Source organism: Mobula birostris, chromosome 3 (assembly GCF_030028105.1).
Source record: "Mobula birostris isolate sMobBir1 chromosome 3, sMobBir1.hap1, whole genome shotgun sequence".
Lineage (NCBI taxonomy): Eukaryota > Metazoa > Chordata > Chondrichthyes > Myliobatiformes > Myliobatidae > Mobula > Mobula birostris.
Genome location: NC_092372.1, coordinates 10871233 through 10885515, shown reverse-complemented (window position 1 = coordinate 10885515; position 14283 = coordinate 10871233). Strand labels below are relative to the sequence as shown.

Here is a 14283-nt window from a genome sequence, read left to right as displayed (position 1 = left end):
GGAGAATGGCCAGACTGGTTCAAGCTGACACGAAGGCGACAGTAACTCACATAACCACATGTTACAACAGTCGTGTGCAGGAGAGCATCCCCGAACACAGATATTGACCCTTGAAGTGATGGATTAGGGCAGCAGAAGACCACAAACACATAGAAATACGTACCTCCTGTACCTAATAAAGTGTCCACTGAGTGCATGTTCCAAGTTCTAAATGTCAATAACTTCTGCCCAAAACAGATATTACTCCCCTGCTCAGTTTCTCCAGCAAGTTGTATTTTTTCTTGGTTAAGAACCTACCTGGGGTGGACCTCTGGGGGTGACAGGAGAATTGTCTTCTCCAAAGCTGAGCTTGTGTATTCGCTGTGCTGCGCACACTCCCAACTCCTTCTCCAGCAGGTCCAAGGAAAACATTTGCAGAGCATGAATAGTGTGAACTCCATGAAACTCAAGGCGCCTGACGGTTTTAGGACCAATCCCTGGAATGGCATGTTAAAATTTTTAAGTTAAAGTCTGTCCCGAGCCTTTGTGGCCCATCAGGCCAGTGCTTATGCCGGTTTCTGTGGCGTGAAGTGACTGAGAGTACAAGACTTCCCTCGGTCTATCGCGAGGTTAACCCCCAGCATTTTGTCAGTACCCATTTTTATCTGGGTGGACTGGAGAAGTGTGTGGTTAAGTGCCTTGCTCAAAGACACAACACGCTGCCTCGGCCGAGACTCGAACCCACGACCTTCAGATCGTGAGCCCAATGCCCTAACCACGCGCCACACATGTTAAAATACAACAGATATAATATCTCATAATCGAAAGGATGTAAAAGTAGGGAGATTTACCAGGATGCCACCTGGATTAGAGAGCATGTCTTATGTGGATAGGTTGAGTGAACTTGGGCTTTTCTCTTTGGAGCAAAGAAGATGAGAGGTGACTTGATAGAGGTGTAAAGCAAGGTGGGTATTGGGGTGGAGATATACCTCTATCAAAGGAGGTGTAAGGCACTCCTTTCCTCTGCTAGTCTGCAAGTAACCCATAGGTAAGGTGTAGCATCAGCTTAGTCCCCCCCCAACCCTGGTGATCAGGGTCACATGAAGCCATGGGAGCAGGTAGTAGATGGTCGTATGAGCAGCTGGTGCATATCACATCCTGGTTATGCGACCACTGCCACCAGGCGGACAATCTCTGAAGAGTATTGATAATGGTTGAGGTCACCCATCTTATAAAGACACTGCCCAGAAGGCAGCAATGGCAAACCACTTCTGTAGAATTTACCAAGAACAATCACGGTCATAGACCATCATCACCCACGTCATACGACATGGCACATAATGATGATGTTGTAAAAGAAGCACAGATTCAGTAGATAGCCAGAGACTTTTTCCCAGGTTGGAAATAACTAATACCTGGGGGCATAATTTTAAGGTGATTGCAGGGGAGTATAGGGTGATGGGAGATGTTAGTTAATTTTTTTTTACTCAGAATGGTAAATGTGTACATAAAAATAAAAATGCAGAAAACATAAAATACCTTCACCTGTACACTCGCTGAAACACAACGAATCATAGAGATTGAGAGATAAGCTTTTCTGTCACATGTACATCAAAACATTGAAATATACAGTGAAATTCATTGTTTGTGTCAATGACCAACACAGCCTGTGAGTGTCGCCATGCTTCTGGTGCCAACGTAGCATACTCACGACTTACTAACCCTGACTTGTCAAGGAGGCTTTCCACTGATCGGTGTCAACCATGGATGTTGTGTCCTAACTGTGATACGCAAACCAGGGAAGAATGATGTGGAGAACAAGTAGTTCCAACTCTCCACACAGCTGGCAAATCCAAAGGAAAGGCAGAGACCAATACATCTTGGCACCAGCAATGTCACTGGAGTTGCCAGTCATCATTGAACTCAGTGTAGGACTGCCTTGGGAACTCCAGCTCCAGATTTCTCTACAAGGTTTACTCCCAAAGCCTTTCCATGAGTGGGTATAGCGGCAAGGAGATTGGTTTTCCTTCTCCTGGATGAGCTGCCAACCACGGTAATGAGCTCCATCTGCCTGAATCCTGTACACCTTAGAAACACGGGAATGCTCAGATCCCATGAACAAGCACCAAAAAACCCTGAAAATTAAGTAGCTTAGTGCAGAAGTCTTACCAGGTACTTGTTTGAGGTGCATGACATTCTCCATACGGTCTCGAACACTTTCTGGTAACAATGTTGCTTGCTGGTTGGGTTTAAATGTCCCAGACACCAGCTTCGCCTGCAACTTATTGAACGCAATTCCTGCACTACTGGTGAGACCAATCCGTTCGTATATCGCTCCTCTCATCTCATCTGCGATTTTCGATCCAAGAGCCAGCCGAACATGTTTTCCATCAGCTGGATTTAATGCTGTACAGAAATAAATTAATGAACAATGCTGTGCTTCTTTACTTTCAGAAAATTATATAATTCATATTGTTTATAGTGAAAATAACTAAAATTTCAAGTTCAAGTTTATTGTCATTCAATGATACACATGTGTACCACCAAATGAAACAACATTCCTAACAAGGGAAAATCTGCAGATGCTGGAAATCCAAGTAACACATACAAAATACTGGAGGAACTTAGCAGGTCAGGGAGTATCTATGGAAAAGAGTGAGCAGTTGATGTTTTGGGCTGAGATCTTTTATCAGGACTGGAAAGGAAGGGGAGAAATCAGAGTACGAAGGTGGGAGGAGGGGAGGAAGAAGTACAAGGTGGCAGGTGAAACCAGGAGAGGAGGGGGTGATGAAGTAAAGAGCTGCGAAGTTGATTGGTGAAAGAGATAAGGGGCTGGAGAAGGAGGAATCTGATAGGAAAGACAGAAGACCATGGAAGAAAGGGAAAGGGGATGAGCACCCAAGGGAGGTGATGAGCAGGTAAGAAGAGAAGGTAAGAGAGAGAGAAACAGGAATAGGGTATGGTAAGGTGGGGGGGGGAGGGTGGCAATTACCAGGAGTTCAAGAAATCAATGTTCATGCCATCAGCTTGGAGGCTACCCAGGTGGGATATAAGGTGCTGCTCCTCCAACCCGAGTGTGGCCTCATCGTGGCCTCAACATTCCTCCAGACCAAAGTGCACAACGTGACACATATAACCCACACACAACAGGTAAAGTAACACCACAAATGAATTAACAACTAATAAAATATATTTCAGAAGATTGACATGTCAGATAAGATGCTTTTATGACACTAGTTAAATAAGTAAACCGTATAACACTTCTGGCGCCTCATAAGTGATGAGACCTGGGTGGTGGCAAGCTCAGTTGTCTTACGGTCTGGGGAAAGCAGCAAGAAGCTTTATCCCCAGTCCTTATCCTAATGTTATGATACCTTCTGCCTGATGGTGGGGGTTGGGGGGGGGAGTCAAAGAGATTGTTGAATGGATGGGAAGCATCACTGACAATGCCAAGGGCCCTGCTTATGTAATGCTTTTGGTAAGCATCTCAGAAGGGTTGATGATAGACCTATATGGTCCTCTCAGCAGACCTTCCAATCCTTTATTGGGTCTTGCTAGGTGCTTTGCAATTTCCCCACCAGATGGTGATGCAGCTGGTCAGGACACTCTCAATAGTCCTCCTGTAAAAGTCAGTCAGAATGGGGGTGGGGATGTCTCACTCACCTCAATATCCTCAGGAAGTGGAGACACTGTTGTGCTAAAGAAATGGAATTGAGAGACCAGATGTGATCGTCCCTTATGTGCACTCACAGAAATTTAGTTCTCCTGACTCTCACCACAGTGGTTCCATTTCTGTGTACTGAGGAGTGGTCATCCTGTACCTTCCTAAGGTCCACAGTCATCTCTTTAGTCCTATCCACAGTTAGACTCAAGTTGTTTTACTCACAAAATTGCAAACAAAGTTTTAGCAATTTTCTTACCAGTACAGGGTCGTAGCCTGTGCAAGTCTGCTTTTGTTTAGTAAAGGCATCCGTTAGTCTTGCGAGACCATGGATCTGCGCCTGGAAAGTCTTCACTCTCCAGGGCGCAGGCCTGGGCAAGGTTGGATGGAAGACTGGCTGTTACCCATGCTGCAAGTCTCCCCTCTCCACGACACCAATGTTGTCCAAGGGAAGGGCATTAGGACCCACACAGCTTGGCACCAGTGTCATCATAGAGCAATGTGTGATTAAGTGCCTTGCTCAAGGACACAACATGTTGCTTCAGCTGGGGCCTTCAGGTCGCTAGTCCAATGCCTTAACCACTTGGCCACGTGCTTTTGTTTATATGATAAATTACTCTCAGTATTATTTACTGACTTTTTTTTTGTATTTGCACAGTTTGTCTTCTTTCGTACATTGTTTGGTTGATTCTCAATTACCTCTTCATTCTACTGTGAATAAAGCAAATCTTGGCATAGTATATTATGATATACACTATACATTCTCTGATAATAAATTTACTTTGAACTTTGATTTCTGCAAATCACTCAAAGCTTTCAATAATACGGCAAATTGTGAATAAACTGAAGAAATATATTGTGTTATAGGAATATGGGACTTTGAATACCACCACCACATACATGGTTACTACCTGCAGCAACCTTCCAGCTTCAGTGAAGATCTTCAAGCGTAGTCTGACTTGAAGTTACAGAACATCAGCTCTCACTGGGACATTAGCATTCAATTGGTTTTTAACCTTGGGAAATGATCTAAGGGATAAAAGAGCTAATGCATGAGGAGCTCTGGGCTCTGGGCCTTACTCACTGGAGTTTCGAAGAATGAGGGCAGATCTCATAGAAACCAATCGAATGTTGAAAGACCTAGATAGAGTTGATGTGGAGAGTATGTTTCCTACAGTGGGGGGAGTCTAGGACCTGAGGGCACAGCCTCAGAATAGAAGGAAGTCCATTTACAACAGGGATAAGCAGGAATTTCTTTAGACAGATAGTTGTAATCTGTGAAGTTCATTGCCTCAGACGGCTGTGGAGGCCCAGTCACTGGGTATATTTAAAGCAGAGGTCAATAGGCTCTTGATTCGAAATTCAAAGTTAAAATTAAATTTGTTATCAAGGTACATACCAGTATATGTCAACATATACTACTCTATGAGATTCATTTTCTTGCAGGCATTCACAGTAAAACAAAGGATTACAATAGAATCAATGAAAAACTACACTCAAAGACTGACAAAATGAATGTGCAAAAGAAGAAAAGTACAAATAAAAAAATAAACATGTAAATAAATAATAGAATAATAAGAAGAAAGCCCTTAACTCCGAGTGGAGTCATCCGGATGCCGTCCTGATGGCATTTTTCTAAGCAGGCTTTCTTATTTTTACAAGGCCGAGTTGCTAGCTCGACACTCAACCCAGCACGGATGGAAAGTGTGCAAGGGAGCCAGCTGGATTCGAACTCAGGAGCCTTGGCTCCGAAGTTCAGCACTGATGCCACGACGCCACCAGCCGGCAAAAAAAAATAATTCTGTGAATCTAAGTTATAGAGCCTTGAATGTGACTTCATAAGTTGTAGAATCAGTTCAGTATTGAGGTGAGAGAAATTGTCCACGCTGGTTCAGGAGTCTGATGATTGAGGGGTAACAACTGTTCCCAACCTGGTGGTGTGGGACCAAATGCCCCTGTTTCCCTACCCAATGGCCGCAGTGAGAAAGGAGCACTGTCTGGATGATTAGTAAGGACATCAAATGTTATGGGAGAGAAGACAGAAGATAGGGGTTGAGAGAGAAAATAAATTAAGACGTGATGGAATGGCGGAGAAGACTCGATGGGCCAAATGGCCTAATTTTGCTCGTATGCCCATTGGACATATGGAAAATGACAAGGGATAAAGGCCACGGCCAATTCAAGGTGATGCCAAATATTTCTTGGGAGCAGCAAGAGTGTGGAGTGAAACCACCTACAGTTAGGCAGGGGTAGTGAGGAGCTGGGATCAACACACAAAATGCTGGAGGAACTCAGCAGATCTGGCAGCATCTATGAAGGGAAGGATGAGTTCTGATGAAGCGTCTCAGTCCAAAGCATCGATATTTAGTCATTTCCATAGCTGCTGCCTGACCTGCTGAGTTCCTCCAGCATTTTGTGTGTGCTGCTTTGGGTTTCCAGCATCTCCTGTCTAAGGAGCTAGGATTTAAAGGTACAACATGGACGGAGGAATTAGCAAGCAGGGTCTCTCAGGGGCATCTAGAAGATGTGAAGGAGACACAAGCAGGCTTCCTGCGCTTGAATATTTGTCATGGCAATTAACATTCCCTCTTCTCAAAGTATTTCTGAGGGCTGGGGCGAGCACTGAACTTACCAGGTTTTTACCAACACAGCCGCAGTTGTCATATGTCCTGCAGGCAGTCAGCTGACAGCTGATAATGTGCAGGTGGCACAACAGAGAACTGCTCTGTCCAGGGAGAAGACTTCCCTGTAGTCTTGCTGAAAGCAGTTGAGAGTGCGGAAGAAAAGGCCATGTACAAGTCTGCAATAGTAATCAAATTCAGACCTGTGTCCATAGATTACATTCCCTTTCAGTTCCACACAGCTGAAATTTACTGACTCATTTAAGTACCTTAAAATGTTTTCCAGATGGATTTTAAATCTCTTGTTAGATCATAAGACCATAAGACATCATAACAGCAGAATTTGGCCATTCAGCCCATCGAGTCTGCTCCACAATCCCATCATGTTGGATCCCGGAACCCACTCAACCCATACACCTGCCTTCTCATCATATCCTTCGATGCCCTGGCCGATCAGGAAATGATCAACTTCCGCCTTAAATATACCCACAGACTTGGTCTCAACCACATTCTGTGGCAGAATATTCCACAGATTTACTACTTTCTGACTAAAAAAAGTTCTTCCTTACCTCTGTTCTAAAAGGTCGCCCCTCAATTTTGAGGCTGTGCCTTCTAGTGCTGGATAGCCCCCCCACTCCATAGGAAACATCCTTTCCACATCCTCCCTATCTAGTCTTTTCAACATTCAGTAGGTTTCAATGAGATTCCCCTGCATTCTTCTAAGTTCCAGTGAGTACAGGCCCAAAGCTGCCAAACGTTGCTCATATGTTAACCCTTTCATTCCCAGAATCATCCTTGTGAATTTCCTTTGGACTCTCTCCAATGACAACACACCAGTCGCATCCTTTCTGAGATATGGGGCCATGAACTGTTGACAATACTTCATGTGCAGCCTGACTAGTATTTTATAAAGCCTCAGCATCATTGCCTTGCTTTTATATTCTATTCCCCTTGAAATAAATGTCAACATTGCATTTGCCTTCTTTACCATGGACTCAACCTGTAAATTGAACTTCTGGGAGTCTTGAACCAGGACTCCTAAATCCATCTGCACCTCTGATGTTTGAACCTTCTCTTATATGTTACAAAGCTTCATGATAGCATAACAGTTAGCACAACACCATTACAGCTCAGAGCATCAGAGTTCAGAGTTCAATTCCAAAGTCATCTATAAGGAGTCTGTATGACATCCTTGCTGTATGAATGGGATTTTTTTCCAGGTGCTCCAGTTTCCTCCAACAATCCAAAGACGTAACGCTTGGACAGTTGATTGGTCATTGTAAATTGTCCCATGATAAGGTTCAAAGTAAATTTATTATCAAAGTGCATGCATATCACCATATATAACCCAGAGATTTGTTTTCTTGCAGACATAATCAATAAATCCAAGAAACAAAATAGAATCAACGAAAGACCACACCCAACAGGGCGGACAAACAACCAACATGCAAAAGACAACAACTTGCGCAAATACAAAAGGAAAACATTGTAATAAATAAATAAACAATATTTATTGAGAACATGAGAAGGAAGAGTCCCTGAAAGGGAGTCTATAGATTGTGGAAATAATTCACTGGTGCATGAGTGAAGTTACGCCCTCTGATTCAAGAGCCTGATGGTTGAGGTGTAATAACTGTTCCTGAACCTGGTGGTGTGAGTCCTGAGACTCCTGTACCTTCTTCCTTATGGCAGCAGTGAGAAGAGAGCATGACCTAGGAGCTGGGAGTTGTTGATGATAGTTGCTGCTCTCCTACGACAGTGCTCTGTGTAGATGTGCTCAATGGTGGAGAAGGCTTTACCCTGATGGACTGGGCTGTACCTACTAATTTTTGTAGGATTTCCCATGCAAGGCATTGGCATTTCCATACCAGTGAGTGATGCAGCCAGTCAATACACTCTCCATCACACATCTACAGAAATTTGGCAAAGTTTTAGATTCAGCATGACATCTTCACAAACTAAAGGAAGTAGAGGTGCTGCCATACTTTCTAGATAATTGAACTTACATGCTGGACCCAGGACAGATACTCTGGAATGATAACGCTGAGGAATTTATAGTTGCTGACTCTCTCCACCTCTGATCCCCCAATAAGGACTGACTTATGGACCTCTGGTTTCCTCTTCATGAAGTCAATAATCAGCTCCTTGGTCTTGTTGACATTGAGTAGGAGCTTGTTGTTGTAGCCATAGCAGAACGGGACTATATATGAAGGTAAAACTCTGATATTAAGGGGCACTGCACAGGATCGAGAAAAGCTGGGGAAAACTGCAAACTCAGCCAGATCCATCATGGGCACCAGCCTCTCCACTGTCAAGGACATCTTCAGATGGCGATGCATCAAAAAGGTGGCTTACATCATCAAGGATCCCCATCACACAAGACATGGCCTCTTCTGATTGCTACCATCAAGGAGAAATTACAAGAAGCTGAAGACACACACAACATTTTAAGAACAGCTTCTTCCTCACTGTCATCAAATTTCTGAACAGACACTGAACACTATTTTTCATCTCTTGTTTCTCTACAAATACATATAAAAACAAATTCCATGACATGTGAGTGATGATAAACCTGATTCCGATATGGTTCTCTATCATGAACTAAGAGTGGGAAGGGGGCAAAGAGAGAGGAACCATAGTTGGGAAAGGGAGAAGGTAGGGAGTGGGAAGCACCAGACAGGCATTCTGTAATGATCAATAAACCAACAGTTTGGAATTGAATGATTGTACCTGGTATTTCAAGGCTGGATGTCTTTGCACTCGAGCCACCTCCCATCCCTGGCACTCCTTCTCCCACCTATCACTCCTGGGGCACTCCACTCTCACCATTTCCAACATCTTTTGCTCCTGCCAGATTTACGAACTCACTCTCTTAGGCAGCCTAGCTATATACATATGTCCCTATAAATTGTGTGTGTGTGTGTGTGTGTGTGTGTATATATATGTATATAGTGAGAGGGAGAGAGAGAGAGACATGTTTCTTATTATAATTTATAGTACATTTTATGCCACTAAACAACAAACTTCATGACATATGCCAGTGAAAATAATAAACCTGATTTTGATTCATCCATGCATTATTTAACACACTAACACATATCTTGTCACACTTAATATTGCTAGTCAGATGATATGTGTTACATATATAAAAAAACAATATATCAAATTAATATGCAAGTCTTCAGCTAAAATTGAATACTTTCCACTTGAGAGCACAACATTTAATTAATGTTAGTAAATGGTGGGTACATTTATTAAAACATATTCTTGGAGCTCAGAGATTTCGCTTTGCTTGTGGCTGAGTTTCACAAGGTTGTGTTAGTCTTTCTCTTCACTTCTAAAACAAGTGGCAAGAGATTTGACTGAAATAAATAATATTTGCATCCAAAGACCTTATGTAAAGTGTAATGCTATATTGTGGCCCAGGGGTTGGCAATACAGACTGAGTCTTTTGTATTATATTCCATAAAGCTGTTATTCATTTACTTATCTAGAGATACAACATTTACTTTACTGTGCTTTTGCTTTGCTGCACGGGATACAGAGTAACAATTATTTCACACACGCGACTGTGTGACTACACAGCTCAAACACCATCTATACATTTTCTGATGACACAATTATTGTTGGCAGAATTTCAGATGATAGCAAGGAGGAAGTGTACAGGAGTGAGATAGTTCTGCTGGTTGAGTGGTGTCACAACACAACCTCGCGCTCATTGTCAGTAAGACCAAGGAACTGATGGAGAACTTCAGGAAGGGGAAGTTGAGGGAACACAAACCAGTTCTCATCGATAGATCAGCAGTGGAAAGCGTGAGCAGTTTCAAGTTTCTGGGTGTCAACATCTCTGAAAACCTATCCTGGGCCCAACCTATCGATACCACTATGAAGAAGACATGCAAGCAGCTATATTTCATGAGGAGTTTGAGAAGATTTGGTAAGTCACCAGAGAAACTCACAAATTTCTACAGATGTACTGTGGAAAGCATTCTCAGTTGTTTGCAACACTGGCTGGTATAGAGGCACAGGATTAGAAAAAGCTGCACAAAAGTTGCAAACTCAGCCAATCCATCATGGATAGTCGCCTCCCCAGCATGGTGGGCATCATCAAAAAGGGACACCCATCATTAAGACCCCCACCACCCAGGATATGTCCTCTTCTCATTGCTACCATCAAAGAGGTGGTACAGGAGCCTGGAGACACACACTCAGCATTTTAGGAACAATTTCTTCCCCTCCACCATCAGATTTCTGAATAAACAATGAACCCATGTACACCACCTCACTACTTTTCCCCTCTCTTTTTACACTACTTGCTTATGTTAATTTTTAAAAAAAAATATATATATACATACACACACACACACACACTTATAAAATTGTAATTTAGTTGCTTTATGTTTTGAACTGTATTGCTCCCACAGAACAAATTTCATGACATGCAATGAAATTAGACCTGATTCTGATCCTTTTGTGCTAGCACACCATTTAGAACTGTGCTTCAAACCGTAACACTTCACATTTCTCAATGACTACCTATCTGCCCTACCACTATAGACACAGGAGGTTCTGAACACCTTGGAAATCTAGTTTAATACACGGCTTGTATTTATGTTAAATCATGATAATCTAGCATTCCTGCAGTGTCTCACAGGCTAGCCCTGTGTATAATCTGATTTCCTGTTTTAATGCTACTTAGCTCTCCCAATGTGATTTTCAACCTTTTTAATCCTCCTTTCCATGTTCATCCCCCTGCAGGTTTGGTTGAAACCTCTGTCCACAGCACAAAGATGTTGGTCCTACCCCGGTTGAGGTGCAATCCACCAACACAGAATCCATAACAATTATTACTCTCTTGACACTTCTCTCCCCCCTCCTTCAGCTGAGCCAACTACAGTGCTATGATCTTACTCTGCCTACACTTCCCAGGTGAAATTCTTCCCCCCATTTATAGTCAGAACTGAACACAGTGCAAAGAGCAAGATAACATCTGAGTCTAACTGGACGAATTTCCAGTAATTTCTCCCCCTTCCCCTCTTTCTCCATTCTCATTCCCGTCTCACCCTTTCTCTTCTTCTCACCTACCCATCACCACTCTATGATGTCTCTCTTCCTTCCCTTTGTCCTATGGTTCACTCTCCTCCCCCACCAGACTCCTTCCTTCTTTACCCTTTGCCTTGTCCACCTATCACCTCCCATCTTCTCACTCCACCACCCACCAACCTGGCTTCACCTAGCAACTTCCAGCTTGTCCCCCTTCCCCCTCCTCCACACTCTTATTCTGTCTTCTTCCCCCTTCTTTTCCAGGCCTGATGAAGGGTCCTGGCCTGAAACGTTTACTGCGTATTTCCCTCCATAGACGCTGCCAGACCTGCTGAGTTCCTCCAGCATTGTCTGTGTGTTCCTCAAAATTTCCAATATCTGCACAATCTCTTGTGTTTATAATGATGTTTATTCCAAGTTCACATAACTAATCCCAAGATGCAACTTAATGATCATGGACAGGAGTATAATTATTTGCATTTATTTAGCAGTTTTAATTAAGCAAAAAAAAAGGTCTTTACAGATCTTCTATCAGAGAAAATATGACTCTGAGCAAAAGAAGAAGATTTTTGTAGATAGCCTAAAAAAGGTCAAAAGGGTACTTAAAAATTTATTTTTACTTATTGACAGACAGCGCAGTATAGGCCCTTCCAGCTCTTCTAACCACGTCACCCAGCAATCCCCCAAATTTATCTTAGCCTAATCAAGGTACAATTTACAATGACCAATTAACCTACTAACCGGTACGTCTTTGGACTGTGGGAAGAAACAGGAATACCCAGAGGATACCTACGTGGTCACTGCGGGAATGTACAAACTCTTTACAGGCAGTGGTGGGAATTGAACCCGGGTCGCAGGTACTGTAAAGCGTTGTGCTAACCATTATGCTACTATGTCACCATATTCTCATAAGATAAAGGGGAAAAACACATCATCATATTTCCTCTAAGCTGTGCGGGGGCACAGCCATGCAGAAAATGAAATGCTCTCATGCACATATCCTCTGTTGCCACACAGCTAGCATTTACTTTTGTATAATGAGAATAAATTTTGAAATTATGCAAATGCAATTTTGAAATCTATGTTAATATAATTGGGAAATACCCTGCAATTAATTATGTGCTAATAATACAATCCATAAATATAATCCATACTTTGAAATATTTTAGTTTCAACATATTTACATTGTCAGTGTTTCAAGTTACAGCACTGTTATAAATTGTAACAATAAACACAGAATGGAAGTTGGTAGCTCATTGTTAATAAACTACTGACCATCTGAAAGCCGATGCCATTTTGTCAAAGCATTTTACTTTTGTCATTGTGCCTGTCAGTTGATTTGACTGCCCTGTATTGTTTATTCTGTTGAGTTGTGGTCTGTATTTGTTTGAGATACATATTACGAAAACAATTTAAAATGCCGTGCATTTTTCAGGCCACGTAAAAACTTCCTGCTGAGACCACTGCCTGGTCTGCGCAGCTGTAAAAAACAATTAGCAGGAACATTGTATATCATGGACAGAACTGAAGTGATAAGGTTGTACAAAGACTAAAGAAAGATGTAATGATCAGATTTATTTGTCACATTTACATTGAAACATCAAAATATACAGTGAGATGTATCGTTAACATCAACGGCCTATGCAATCCAAATATGTGCTGTGGGAAAGTGTTGCCATGCTTCTGGTGCCTACAGCATGCCCACAACTTACTAACTATAACCCGTACATCTTTGGAATGTGATAGGACACCGAAGCACCCGGTGAAATAAGATGCCGCCTGGCCTGCCAAGTTCCTCCAGCATTTTGTGCATGTTGCTCGGATTTCTAGCATCTGCAGATTTTCTCTTGTTTGGGAGAACATACAAGCACCTTACAGACAATGGTGGGAATTGAACACGGGTTGCTGGTACTGTAATCACACTATGCTAACTGCTTTGCTACTGTGTGGCCCCCTGAGCTACCATGCCTACCATGCTTTCTTTCAATCACACATCAACGGATTTATTACATTGACGATTTTAACCAAAATCATTTTCAGTTTTAATCTGCTCGTTAAAAAGGAGAAAATCTCTTAAAATGAGATGCCTTCCCAAAAGGTTACTGGCGCTGTAATTGGGCTATACTAACTGCAATGAAGGATGAAGGAACAACAATCAAAAGCTAGACAGTGCAGTTAGTGGTGGAATCGTTCTTACCCTGGTTACCGTAGACATGACCAGATACGAACAAGTCTGCAGGGACAACACCACTTCCAATCTGTTGCAATCTCTTCTCCACTAGTTCAGTTACGTCGACAAAATTTTCATCAAAGCCTAGTCGTTCCACTAGTGGACTGAATTCTTCCAGCAGTTCTGGGAAAGAATCCAAGACAATACAGAGAAGATTAATTCAGTAAATAAATCACAGAACAGTACAGACTAAAATGGATCCTTCGGCCCACAAAGTCATGCCTACGTATATAGTTATAGAGTCATAGAATACAACAGCACAGAAACAGGCCCTTTGGCCCATCTAGTCCATGCCAAACTATTATTCTGTCTAGTTTCATTGACCTGCACCTGGACCATACCCCTCCCATCCAAATACCTATCCAAGTTTTTCTAAAATGTTGAAATACAGTTCTGCAGAAAAGTCTTAGGCACATATATATAGCTGGGGTGCCTAAGGCTTTAGCACAGTACTGTAGAACCCACATCCACCACTTGTGCTGGCAGCTTGTTCCACACTCTTACCACCCTCTGAGTGAAGAAGATTTCTCTCATGTTTCCATAGCCATTTTTTGCCTTTCACCCTTAACCCATGACCTCTAGTTCTTGTCTCACCCAACCTCAATGGAAAAAGCCTACTTGCATTAACCCTATCTATACCCTCATAATTTTGTATACTTCTATCTAATCTCCCCTCATTCTCCCATGCTCTAGGGAAGCAAGGAGACTGTAAGGAGTTTGTCTGTTCTCCAGTGATGACATGGTTTCCT

General features: G+C 42.5%; 1 protein-coding gene and 1 long non-coding RNA gene across 13 annotated transcripts in view; one reads left to right on the top strand and one right to left on the bottom strand.

Annotated features, from left to right (window-relative positions):
- poli (polymerase (DNA directed) iota) overlaps positions 1 to 14283 on the bottom strand; it is a 93283-nt gene that overhangs the window by 23562 nt on the left and 55438 nt on the right. For all 11 annotated transcript variants that reach the window (XR_011885316.1, XR_011885317.1, XR_011885318.1 and 8 more), the window contains 3 exons: positions 13502 to 13657; positions 2149 to 2385; positions 298 to 476 (listed from right to left, as the gene is read on the bottom strand). Coding sequence is in view for 8 of the 11 variants with exons in the window: in XM_072252198.1 (XP_072108299.1) it covers positions 298 to 476; positions 2149 to 2385; positions 13502 to 13657 (572 nt within the window). In the remaining 3 variants the exon portion in view is untranslated. The remainder of the gene's footprint in view (positions 1 to 297; positions 477 to 2148; positions 2386 to 13501; positions 13658 to 14283) is intronic.
- LOC140194892 (uncharacterized) overlaps positions 10002 to 14283 on the top strand; it is a 59247-nt gene continuing 54965 nt past the window's right edge. For both annotated transcript variants that reach the window (XR_011885320.1, XR_011885319.1), the window contains exon 1: positions 10002 to 10198. This is a non-coding gene — a long non-coding RNA (uncharacterized lncRNA). The remainder of the gene's footprint in view (positions 10199 to 14283) is intronic.